At 45.3% G+C, this 12,391-nt stretch overlaps 1 protein-coding gene across 1 annotated transcript in view; it reads right to left on the bottom strand.

Annotated features, from left to right (window-relative positions):
* RP1 (RP1 axonemal microtubule associated) overlaps positions 1-12,391 on the bottom strand; it is a gene marked incomplete at its 5' end in the record, with an annotated part of 312,243 nt that overhangs the window by 253,942 nt on the left and 45,910 nt on the right. Inside the window, 5 exons of the mRNA XM_084619857.1 lie at positions 44-75; positions 179-255; positions 1,824-1,899; positions 11,300-11,378; positions 12,032-12,183. Of these exons, the coding sequence (XP_084475983.1) occupies positions 44-75; positions 179-255; positions 1,824-1,899; positions 11,300-11,378; positions 12,032-12,183 (416 nt within the window). The remainder of the gene's footprint in view (positions 1-43; positions 76-178; positions 256-1,823; positions 1,900-11,299; positions 11,379-12,031; positions 12,184-12,391) is intronic.

Consider the following 12,391-nt stretch of genomic DNA (forward strand, 5'->3'; position numbering starts at 1 on the left):
GTATACTGCCAAATCAATTTTTTAAAAGAGAAAAAATCTTTACGTTTTCCTCTCTCTTGAGTTCCAGCTCTTGCCCTGCAGAGATAGAGAGAATGTGATCAGTTTACACAGTATCCTGGCCATCCTTTGACACAGTCACAGTGACAAGGGACTCTCTTCTGCATTGTTTTATGCTTACTTGCAGAGAAGGTGGTGGTGTCAGTGATATTTAGTTCTCTTACAATTTTACCATCCTCTTCCCCTTGATCTAGCCATCTTTGGAGAGAAACAGAACCCATTCTGATTATATAGTTTTGATCTCAAACCCAGCAATATTTTTGTCACAATGTTTACACATTACATTTTAATATTTTGTGCACTGAGGCCCTGAACCAGCAAAGCACTTAAGCATGTGCTTAACTTTAAGCATGTGAGAGTTTCCATTGCTCACTTTTTTAAAGTTATATGTGTGCTTAAGCACTTTTCTTGATCAGGACCTAAAGGCCCAAGTCAGCCTGCCTACCTGGGGATCTCAACTAGTATTCCAATGCTAGGGATCAGTAATAGCAGATCCACTGACCACACTGTCTGCCCCCAAAAGGCTACTGCGGGGAGCTCAGCTGTACAGATTCCTAAAATTGCCTCTCATGAAGCAAATTTCTTGCAGGCAACACCATCCTCCCCACCCCCAACCCATTCAGTTGAAACTGTGCCATTAAAACTAAAAAAGGCTTTATTGTCTTCTTACTTACACTCAGTAAACTAGAGATAACTCAGTTAAAATCAAAGGAGTTGAACCATTGTAAAAATGATGTCAGTGAGAGGTGTATCAAGCCCTACAACCACACAGAGGATTTTTCTGTGTGAAACAGATTTCAACAGTCCCTGAATTATTTATGAAACTAGCATTGTATTTCAAGCTCTCTCCGTAGCAGTTCATTTTACCTACAATACTGAATCAAAATTAGGTCACGCTAAGAGGAGGTGCTATATCAGATGGGCAGAAAGCCCACACGCACACATAAATCAATTTCAGGGTGCACATCAATCACTCAAAGCTGACTTGGGCACTTATTTATTCACTTGTAGAAGTGAAAGGAGGACACAGAATTGAGGTGCCATTGGCAAGTTGTAGCTGGATTCATACATGACTGGACTTTACAAATTCCTAATATTTGTACTGATTTTTATTAATATGACTTTCCATAAGCTATTTGTGAGTTACTTGATAGTAGATAAAATTAGAAACGAGCACGGGAGTAGCAGATTCAGAGCAGAAGAGACCACAGGGGAAGCAGCAGGGAAATTGGGATTGCTTCTAGTTCTGCTGCTGCTCAGTGACAGGTTTGAGGTGGACAGGGGAAGGACCAGCCACTCAGATACACCTCATGAGAACTGAAAGCCTGATCCTGAGTCCACTGAAGTAAATGCCAAAGCTCCCCTTGATATTGTCAATGGTGCAGAATTACCCTTAGAGAGAGAGCAACCCACTCAACTGAAAAGTGTTGGCTTGGATATAGGGAGAGGTGGATCAGCTGATGTCAGATTCAAAATGTCAGATGAGGTGATGTGCCAGCCAGCAGCTGCTGAACGTTGTAGCAGTTTGGGGTGGAGACACCTTACATAGAATGTTTCAATGCTCAGTCAATGGTTAAATGTATCACAGGTCTGAAGTGACCAGATGTTGTTACCATCTTATGACTGTTTGGCAGAGTATGTAAAAGGAGTTGGATCATCTCAATTCGATTCTCGGGGGACAAGCACCTCACAAATCACCCCTGACTGGAGAAGTCACGAACAACTAGTTGTTATTACAACATAACCCATTTGAAAACACCACCAACCTGTGACAAAGAAAAGAATAATCCAGGTCTGTGACAGGATCCTTGACTACAATCTTCTCCAGAAACCATCCATTTCCTATGAACAAAATAAAAACAAAGTACATCCTAAAATAAAAATTTTCTGTGCGTGTGTGTGTGTGTGCGTGGATGCATGCACGTGCATACACACACACACACTCATATATCTGGCCGGATTCTGATTTAAGTTACACCATCTTAAATCAAGGGTAACTCCACTGAATTCACAGAGCTATGTCAATGTCAAACCAGTTTAAGTCAGATCAGAATCAGACCCAGTAACTTTAAATACAAATGAATATAACATCAGCACCATGGAAGGAGTCACTCCCTGATATACAGTAGTGCTCATCATTTTTCTGTAATTACATTAAGGTCCTTGTCAGGGTTGAATGCTTTCAGAGCAATCCCTCGTGAGCCTGCATGTGTATTGCTCATAGCTCCCACTCAGACTCTTGCAGCAATTACCCAGACCAGATTAGGTCAAAGCACATACTCCTTTCTGGGGGGGTCTGGTTTATTAACTACATCCACAAAGTGTAACTCACCATTTTAGTCACTCAAATACATACGTTCTCTGGATCCATATAACAGTCCAGGCATGTTTTCTTGCCCCTGTTCAGGAGCTCCCCATGCCCCCATCACCCCAAGTCCCCTTCTTGGAGCTGGGTTGTAGTTCAAAGAGTCACTCCCTCAAGACAGGAGTCCCCCAGCCAGCTCTCCTTCTTGGATCTGGGGTTGTAACTTAGGTCTTGTAGGTCCTTAGCCAGCTTCTCCTTCAGCTGGCCCCTTTTCCCCAATTAGTCCTTGTGGGGAGGGATAGCTCAGTGGTTTGAGCACTGGCCTGCTTAAACCCAGAGTTGTGAGTTCAATCCTTGAAGGGGCCATTTAGGGATCTGGGGCAAAAATTGGAGATTGATCCTGCTTTGAGCAGGGGGTTGGACTAGATGACCTCCTGAGGTCCCTTCCAACCCTGATATTCTATGATTCAGCAGGCAGGCCTTCTCTGCTATTAAGGAGGAGGTAGCATATACACTGCTCCCCTTTCTAAAGCTCATCCCAGTTGGCTGGGAGAAGGGGGAACTTTGCCCCACCTGCTCTACGAGACTCCTGGTCCTGGGCCCTTAAAGAAACAGTAGCAAGATTTTCTCTCAACACTACTTATATGCAAGACCACTTCCTCTCGAATCAATATCTTCTAGGACCTTGCATACCAGACCTCCCAAATCTTAAAGAGCCACACCACATGATGGAGGTAGGCTGACCCCAGGCACCACTACCCTTAGGGGGACAGACCGCCTCATCACAGTACAAGCTATTGTAAGGAAAGAAAGATTCACTTCAAAAACTCTCCATTTACAGTCACATATGCTAGAAGCACCAGAGGTGTTAATAGTGGACGGTTGCAGGCTAGTGCAGCTCTTTATCCGTCTCATTTAAAGCATTTAATTTATGTATTTGAGAAGATATTTTCTGAGTCTTTTTAATTCTTTAATATTCTGGTCAAATTATCAATAAAGCTGAACATATCCATATTTTGGATACAATTTGGCAATAACACTGCATCCATTTTTTTAAACATTAATTATCATTGCCAGCAAGGGTACTATCCATTCCCTGCTAGTCCATGGCATTAAATGATGCAATATTCACTTGATGAGTATACATTGTGAGAGACAGTGCAACTCCATGGAATATTTCAGAAGTCCAGGAAGCTGACAGTTTAATCATTAACCAATCTGAGAGGCCCACATTGCCAGCAATTCTAAGGGACTGTATTGACTAGCTCAAAGCAGAATGAAGAAAATTGATTGTTTGACACTACTGATCTGGGCGCATGGCTGTTTCATCATTGCAAAACTCCACGACAGAGACCCATGTTATAATGTGCAGAAACGTCAGAGGATAGCAGGCATTTTCCTGAGAGACACTACTGCAGAGGAAGAGTTGATGAGAATGGAGTTCATATGAGAATGGAGATTTTAAGATACAGCCAAACCTGCCGTGAGCAACAAGCCAAATGATTAATTTAAAAAATCAATTGCTTAGAGGAAGTGGGTTTTCCAATAAAAGTGGATTAAGATTGCAAGACTGCATTCAATAGGTCTGGAGACACTTCCTTTGTCTCCCACTCATTTGTCCAGCTTGTCTACTTAGATTGCAAGCTCTCTAGGGCAGGGAATGTCTCACGATGTTTCTGTACAGGGCTTAACACAATGGGGCCCTGATTTAGTCTGGGGTTTCTAGGCATTACTGTAATACAAATAGATATAACAAATAATAATAGTACTAATAGTACTAATAAAAAATAATAATGGTGTGGTCTCTTAAGACAGGAGGTTGCAAAATAAAGACTGCCACTGAAAAACCTATGAGAGGTTGTCTGGAGGAGTGGAAAAGGGGAAGTTACTCACCCTGCAGTAACTGAGGTTCTTCGAGATGTGTGTCCCTGTGGGTTCTCTACTCTAGGTGTCAGTGTGTCCCGGCGCCGTTGATCGGAGATTTTCAGTAGCAGTGCCTGTTCAGGATGCAGGCGCTCAGTTGGTATCTCCCGTCTCGTTGGAATCTTCCTGAGCACCTGGATCCCGTACACACCCCACCCCCCCGCCCCACACACACACACACACACACACACAGTTCCTTCTCTACCATGGAGCAATTATACTAGTACTCCAAAGTAAAGGGGAGGAGGGTAGGGAGTGGAGCACCCACAAGGACACACATCTTGAAGAACTTCAGTTACTGCAAGGTAAGTAATTTCTCCTTCTTCTTCGAGTGCTGTCCCTGTGGGTGTTCCACTCTAGGTGAATGTGTAGCAGTTCCCACTATGGTCAGTAGGACTTTGGAGATATGGCAGTGAGTACTGTAGAGAGTACTGTATGGCCTACTATGGTGTCTGCCATGGTATCTTGTGTGATAGCATAGTGTTTGGCAAACGTGTTTTCAGATGACCATGTAGCCACTTTACAGATGTCAGGAATGGGTACATTATGTAGGAAGGCAACGGATGTCGACATAGCTCGAGTGGAATGAGTTCTAATGCCTTCGGGAGGTTGAATATTTTGAATAAGGTAAGAGGATCTGATGCAGTCAGAGATCCATTTGGACAGACATTGTTTAGAGATAGCCGTACCTTTTGATCTTTCGGTGATGGAGACAAAGAGTTGTGGAGATTTTTGAAATGGCTTAGTCCTGTCTAAGTAAAAGGTGATTGCTCGCCTGACGTCAAGAGTATGCAGGGTTGCCTCATGTGGAGTCTTGTGAGGTTTGGGTAAGAAAGTAGGTAAGTATATAGGTTGATTAAGGTGGAAGGTGGATACCACCTTAGGGAGAAATTTAGGATGTGGTCTAAGGGTGACTTTGTCTTTGGAGAAGATTGTGTAGGGAGGATGGGCCATCAAGGCATTTTGCAGGCCCATGGGAAATCGTTTTATGGTGGGCTGGGTAAAGAGTGAATAACCTTCTAACAGGTGATGGAAGGTGGTAAGTGCTGCCAAGTGTACTTTGATGGAGCTGAGCAAAAGTCCATCCTGTTTTAATTTCAGGAGGTAGTCTAGAATATTAGGGAGGGTCACCGTATTGGGCATTCACCAGAGGGTGAAACGCTTTCACTTCTGCAGGTAAGTTTTACTAGTGGAGTCTTTTCTACTGTGCAAGAGGACATATCGGGCTTGCTTGGAACAGGCTAGTTCATGGGTTTGGAACCATAAAGGAACCAGGCTGTCAGGTGGAGCTTTTGGAGTTGGGGGTGAAGAACCCGTCCGTTGTCCTGGGAAAGGAGATCTGGCCTGTTGGGGAGAGCCCATGGATGACGGGAGGACATGTGGAGTAGGTAAGGATACCATGTCTGTCTCGGCCAACCCGGGACAATAAGGATGACCCGGGCCTTGTTGTCTACAATCTTTCGAAGAATGCTGTGTAGCAGAGGGATTGGTGGGAAGGGGTACAGGAGAGAGCTGTTCCACGGGATGAGGAATGCGTCTCCTAGGGATGCAGTCCCGAGTCCAGCTCTGGAGCAAAACAGCCAACATTTTCAATTCTGGGTTGTGGCAAAGAGGTCTATTGAAGGGGTGCCCCAGAGTGAGAAGAGCTGTTGAAGTGTTGCGGGGTGAAGTCCCCATTCGTGTTCTGTCAACAAGTGCCTGCTGAGTGTGTCAGCAGTAGTGTTGTGGCAGCCTGGTAGGTAGGAAGCGATGATTTGTATTTGATGTTGTATGCACCAATTCCATAGTCGGATGGCTTCCATGCAAAGGGAATGTGATCGGGCTCCCCCTTGTCTGTTGATGTAAAACATACATGCTATGTTGTCTGTTAAGACCCGAATAGATTTGTTCTTTATGAGGGGAAGAAAGTGAAGGCATTCTTGCCTCACTGCTCTGAGCTCTAAGAGATTTATGTGTAGGTGCGTCTCTGATGCGGACCACCGGCCTTGGGCCCTGTGTCCCCCTAGATGCGCTCCCCAACTGATTAGGGAAGTGTCCGTGATGAGCATGAGCATTGGGGATTGTTGCTGGAAGGAAACCCCCGTGCATAGGTTTTCTGGTCTTGTCCACCAATGTAGGGAAGCTAGAATATTGGGAGGAGGAGTTAGCAGTGTCCCTAAGGTGTGTCTGTTGGGTTTGAAATTCGAACTGAGCCAGCCCTGAAGACATCTCATGTGTAGCCTGGCGTGCTGGACCATGAAGGTGGTGGCTGCTATGTGACCAAGGAGCTGTAGACAGATTCTTGCCTGTGTCCTGGGATGAATAGAGAGCGTGCATATGAGCTGTGTGATTGTGAGGAATCTGTGATATGGGAGCAAGACACTGCTCTGGATTGAGTTGAGATGAGCTCCGATGAACTCAATCTGTTGTGTAGGTGTCAGGTGGATTTTTGGATGTTTATTTGGAGGCCTAGGCTGTGAAAAAGGGAGATGGCGAAATGGGTAGCTTGAAGTGTCTCACCATAGGAGTTGCACTTGATGAGGCAATCATCCAGCTAAGGGAAAAGTGTGATCCCATGTTTGTGGAGGTGAGCCACAACCACAGCTAGAGTTTTGGAAAAGACTCTCAGCACTGTGGAGAGACCGAAAGGAAGAACTCTGTATTGAAAATGGTCGTGACCTATTGTGAATAGCAGGAAGCGTCTGTGAGCTGGATGAATTGATATATGTAAATAAGCATCCTGTAGGTCCAGGGCTGTGAACCAGTCCCCTTGATCCAGTGCAGGAATTATTGTGCCCAGTGTGACCATCTTGAATGTTTGTATCCTCACAAATTTGTTCAGTCGGCATAGATCTAGTATAGGCCTCCATCCCCAGGTCTTTTTCTGGGTCAGGAAGTAATGGGAGTAGAATCCTTTCCCTTGATGTTGTGTCGGCACAGATTCCACTGCGCCTAGCTGGAAAAGGTGAGCCACTGATACGCGAAGTAGGTGCTCATGAGAGGGGTCCCTGAAGAGAGACGGGGAAGGGGGAAGGGTAGGAGGATAGGATATGAATGGGATAGAGTAACCAGACTGAACTATTTCAAAGACCCAGCGGTCCTGTGTAATACACTGCCAGGCATGTTGGAAACTCTGGAGGCGGTGGCCAAACAGGCAAGTAGGCTGTGGAATCAAGGGGTTGTCACGCAGACCCTCGACCAACGTTTCAAAATTGTTGTTTATTCCCGGATGGATGGGAGGTGGTTGCTTGAGCTTGATTTTGTCTGCACTTAGGGGGCTAGCACGATTCCTATTTATATCATATGGTTTGGGTTGAGGCCAATCATACTGTTGTGTGTGCTGCCTTTGGTAGGGTTGGTATTGTTGTCTCCTGGGAAGAGATGGGTGAATACCCAGAGTGCGCAGTGTCGCTCTAGAATCTTTCATGGTGTGAAGTAGTTCGTCGGTTTATTTGGAAAACAGTTTGTCTTTATCAAAGGAGAGGTCCTCCACATTGGTCTGCAGATCTTTAGGGATGCCAGATGCAGAAAGTCATGAAGATCTGCGCATAACCACAGCAGTTGCAGAAGTACGGGCTGCTGTGTCTGCCGTGTCTAAAGAGGCTTATAGGGCCTTTCTGGAAATCAGTTGGCCCTCGCTCAGAATTGATTTAAAGTCTGCTCTCCTATCCTCTGGAATGTAGGAGGCAAATTCAAAAAGTTTATTGTAGTTATCAAAGTTGTAGCTGGCGAGGAGTGCAGGGTAGTTTGCAATCCTGAATTGTAGAGTGGAGGATGTGTAAACCTTGTGACCCAAGACATCAAGGCGTTTAAGGTCCTTGTCTTGCGGGGTGGGCTGATATTGTGGCTGTTTCGTCCTTTGTGCAACTGCATCCATGATGAGAGAGTTCGGTTGTGGGTGAGAAAATAGGAAGTCAGCATCCTTAGCAGGAACATAATATTCATGTTCGGCCTTTCTGCAGGTTGGTAATAAAGAAGTTTGCCAGAGAGTGTCAGCTGGTTCCAGGAGTGCTTCATTTATAGGTAGCGTGATCTTTCAGGGTGCAGAGGGTTGAAGGATTCTGAGGAGTTTGTGTTGTGTCTCCTGAACCTCTTCTAGGGGGATGTCTTGACTGAGTTCCACCCTCTTGAAAAGCTCTTGAAATTGTTTACAGTCATCCATGTTCTGTGGAGGCGGGAGGGGGAGGGCTCCGTCTGGAGCAGGTGGAGAATTTAGGGTTCGGTGAGTCAGGTTATGGTTCGTAGCTCACATTCTCAGGAGGGGGTTCAGGTACTCTAGAAGTGGACGGAGCTGGAGATCAAGGCACAGAAGCAGGTAGTGATTTTGTGGAAGAGGTCTGAGGATGAGTGGTAGGAGGATGTGGCCAAGCATACCACTGAGGCCAAGGCACAGGGTAGGAGAACCCAGGTGCTGTCCATGGGGGGGCAAAGTAGGGAAACTGAGGCTGGTGGCTGTGGACCATAGCCTGAGGTGGAAGAGGTTCTGGTGGAGGAGGAGAGGCAGGTGAGGAGAACTCCGCCTAGTGCTGTATATCGGGTTTGCTGTCAGTGAAGGTACCCAGTGAGAGCGGCTGTTTGAAGAGTGAGCCCTGTGTATCCAGGAGCGGAGAGTTAGGCTCAGGTGGCACTGAGAGGTCACATTCAGTGAGGAACTGCTGCTCCTGCTCCCCGGACTGCACTGAGCCTGGACTGTGCTCTAGCGCGTTAGCAAGTGAAAGTGAAAGTGGTGCTGCGGGTCTGTTGGAGGTGCCCTGCAGGGGGTCCGCTGCTGGTGCCGGGGCAGGAGGCAGGCTCGGTGCCGACGTTTTTCCCGGCACCGGGGCAGAGCGCGCAGTCGGCCCCGCGGTTATTTTTAGCACAGAGGAGGTCGGTGCTGATGTCTTTGTCGGCACCGGGGCAGAGCGCGCAGCCGGCACCGTGGCTATTTTTAGCACTGAGGCGCTCGGTGCCACGGAAACCTTCCTGGGACGGGAGGTCGGGTTCCTGCCTCTGCGGTCTGCGGGAGCCGCGGCTGAGGCTTTCGGAAGAGCTGAGGCACCTGCCTGTGGTGCTGTCAGCACAGAGGGTAAGGATCTCATGGGAGGCCCTTTACCCTTGTCGAAGTCTCTCCCGTGAGACTGCTGTGCTTCTTGCCTCTGCTCCAGAGAGGGTGAAGCAGCGCTCCCAACTGGTTCAGATCTGGCCAGGGACCGTGTAGGAGCGGGTTTAACTTTCCCCATCTCCGGAAGCGGCTGCAGGGATTTTTACATCAGAAGCCTTTTAAGCTGCAGGTCCCTATCGCGCCGAGCCCTTGACTTGAGGCTCGTACAGCTTTGCAGGGATGTGGGTTTCCCCGAGGCACTTCACACAATGTGCATGCCCGTCCGACCATGGCATGGAGTCCTGACAGGAAACACACTTTTTGAATCCTGAAGCCCCTGGCATTGTGAATTGGAAATGGCAGGGGAGAGTGTCTCAGCAAGAGACAAGCCTGAAGCAAAAAGTTTTTGTTGTTTGTTTGGGTTTTTTTGTTTGTTTTTTTTTAACTAAGTCAATAACTATGTAACTACACTATAGGAAGGGAAACAACTGGGATGTAACTAATAACTATTTCTATATTCTTTGTTACTTTTTTCCTACAGAGACCAGGGAAGAGAAGCAGCACTGCCCGGAGGCAGCTGGGGACGGTTGAGAAGAAACTGAGGAGGGTGCGGGACGCAGCTGCTCAGGAAGATTCCAACGAGACGGGAGATATGAACTGAGCTCCTGCGTCCTGACCAGGCACTGCTACCCATCAATGGCGCTGGGACGCACTCACACCTAGAGTGGAGCACCCACAGGGACAGCACTTGAAGAAGAACTCAAGGATTTTCCCCACAGCGGGTTTTTCCCTTCTAACCCTGTGGTTCTTAGGGATGTGTCCGTAGGAAAAGGAATTGCTGGGAGGCTACTTTCTTGTGGTCTCCCTTCCATTTAACAGCCTGGTTCAATAACAACTATGTAATCATTAACTGGGTCCTTTCTCAGCAGCTTAGAAGAAGCCAAAGAAGGGATCCAGAGCAAAATATCACAGCTCCCATTCACGATTTTCCTGGATTTCCATGTGAAAATCTGGGAGCAAAGAGGGAACAGTACTATGGAAAGAGACATCTCATCTAACGTGCTCCACCCCTTCCTCTCCCAAAAGTCACCAGGCTCTCTACTTGATGAGTTCCAATCCAGGGGCATCTGTGTAAGGCCAATGAACCAGAGAGACTGTGTGACAGAAGTGCCACTTCTCTCCTTCCATATGGAGAGGGGTTGGGATGTCCTCCACAAGTGAATTAATGTGGGATGATCTAGTAATGAGTGATATTGGGTACACATTGGAGGGATGGGGGGGAGGGAAGGGAGATGGGGAGGTTAACTGTATTACTGCCTGTATCTAAAATTTCAAGACAAAATAAATTGACACCTCTACGAGACACTCTGGCTCAGACTGTCTAGCATTGATGTGTTATAGAGTTTGGTATTCAGCATCAAATAAATCCAAGTCTTGTGATTATTGGCAATTTGGTTCATAGCCCATATCTCCATTAACTGTGTGTACAGCACCTAGCACAATGCCCCTCAAATCCCTGGTTGGGACTTTCAGGCACTACTGCAATTTAAATAATAATGATACTAATAAATTTCATTTACAGCGATAGCCCATCTCTGGAAGACATACAGAATATAAACTGTACAATGAAATATTCAAAGTGCAGAAAAGATAAACAAATTAATTTTTTTCAAAGGGAAATGACAGAATCATAATGTTCAGTACCCTTTTTTTAAAAGTAAATTTTTAATACAATTATTTGGACTACAATAGAGGTTAAGGATGATTATTTGGAATTTGTGATGGTACCAAAATGTAACCTTTTCATTTTAATGACTGGTATTCTTGGAATCCTTTGCCTCCCCCCATAAAATACCTTGGTCACATTATTTCATATGAATATTTTATAAATACCTACTCTAATTTCACAGAAAGCTGTGGTCAGTATTCAGTTATTATATGTAGCGATTTCTCACCTGATCCAAGTCCATTGTGTCCTATAACAATCTTATACAAATTTCCAAGGTGCACAGCTTCAAGTAGGAAGAGGTCAGTCTGCAAACCAGCCAAGAAAAGTGCAATTAAATTTCTAAAAGAACTCCCCATCCAATGGGACACATGAAACCTACTGTAGAAAACCTGTGAAACTCTTCTATGAAGCATGAGCATCCCAATATGCTCTATGAAATAATATATGATAATGTCAAAGCAGACAAGCAAAGTTGGTTTCCAGGACCAACGATTATGATTAAAGAGCTAATCCTGATCACTTCGTTTATGTGTGTAGTCCTATTGAAATCAACGCAATTACTAGAGTGAGGAGAGCAGAAACTAGCCCAAAGTTTAGTTAACAAAACAATCACAAATTGTAATATAACTTAATATCAGAATATAGTAAAATATGTATTTTACTGAAGTTATTTCTTCTCTTCATATATATTATTTAAATAATTAAGAAATTTAAGAAATGGTATGCACTTTACCTACACAATAATTATTATGGATTATAATTTTCCCCAAAATGTCAATGCAAATGTTTAGAAAATAATTTTGGCTTAGCGGTGCAGGTTTTCTACAAACTTTGCAGTCTACCAGTGATTTTTGTTAGTGTAAGTCCTACCTTGGCCTGTAACAGCCTCAGATCTTACAAGGTAGAGAGCTAGAAAGGACAGACAAATGGATCGGGACGTATGCTTCTTGTCACTCACTTGTCCTTTTAGAAATTTCCTAGGCTTCTTTGACCTAAGTAGCTGTCTCGAGCCTGTATCGCCTTCTTCCCCATGGATCGAAATATAGACATCAGCTTCTGTTCCGGCATTCCACAGCTCTCCTGTTGTCACATGCACCTCATATACAGTCACTGACAGTAAAAGAAGACAGGTTTTGCTCATGAAAGCTTATGCTCAAATAAATTGGTTAGTTGCTAAGGTGCCACTAGTACTCCTTTTCTTTTTGCAAATACCACTACAGTTGATATCAATATCAATTCAATATCCAGTTGAAAAGCAGAGTGACTATATAGTCCAAATACATCTGTATCAAGGATCAGCTATCACGTAATTTTCAGT

This window comes from Lepidochelys olivacea (assembly GCF_965140295.1).
Source record: "Lepidochelys olivacea isolate rLepOli2 genome assembly, chromosome: 2".
Lineage (NCBI taxonomy): Eukaryota > Metazoa > Chordata > Testudines > Cheloniidae > Lepidochelys > Lepidochelys olivacea.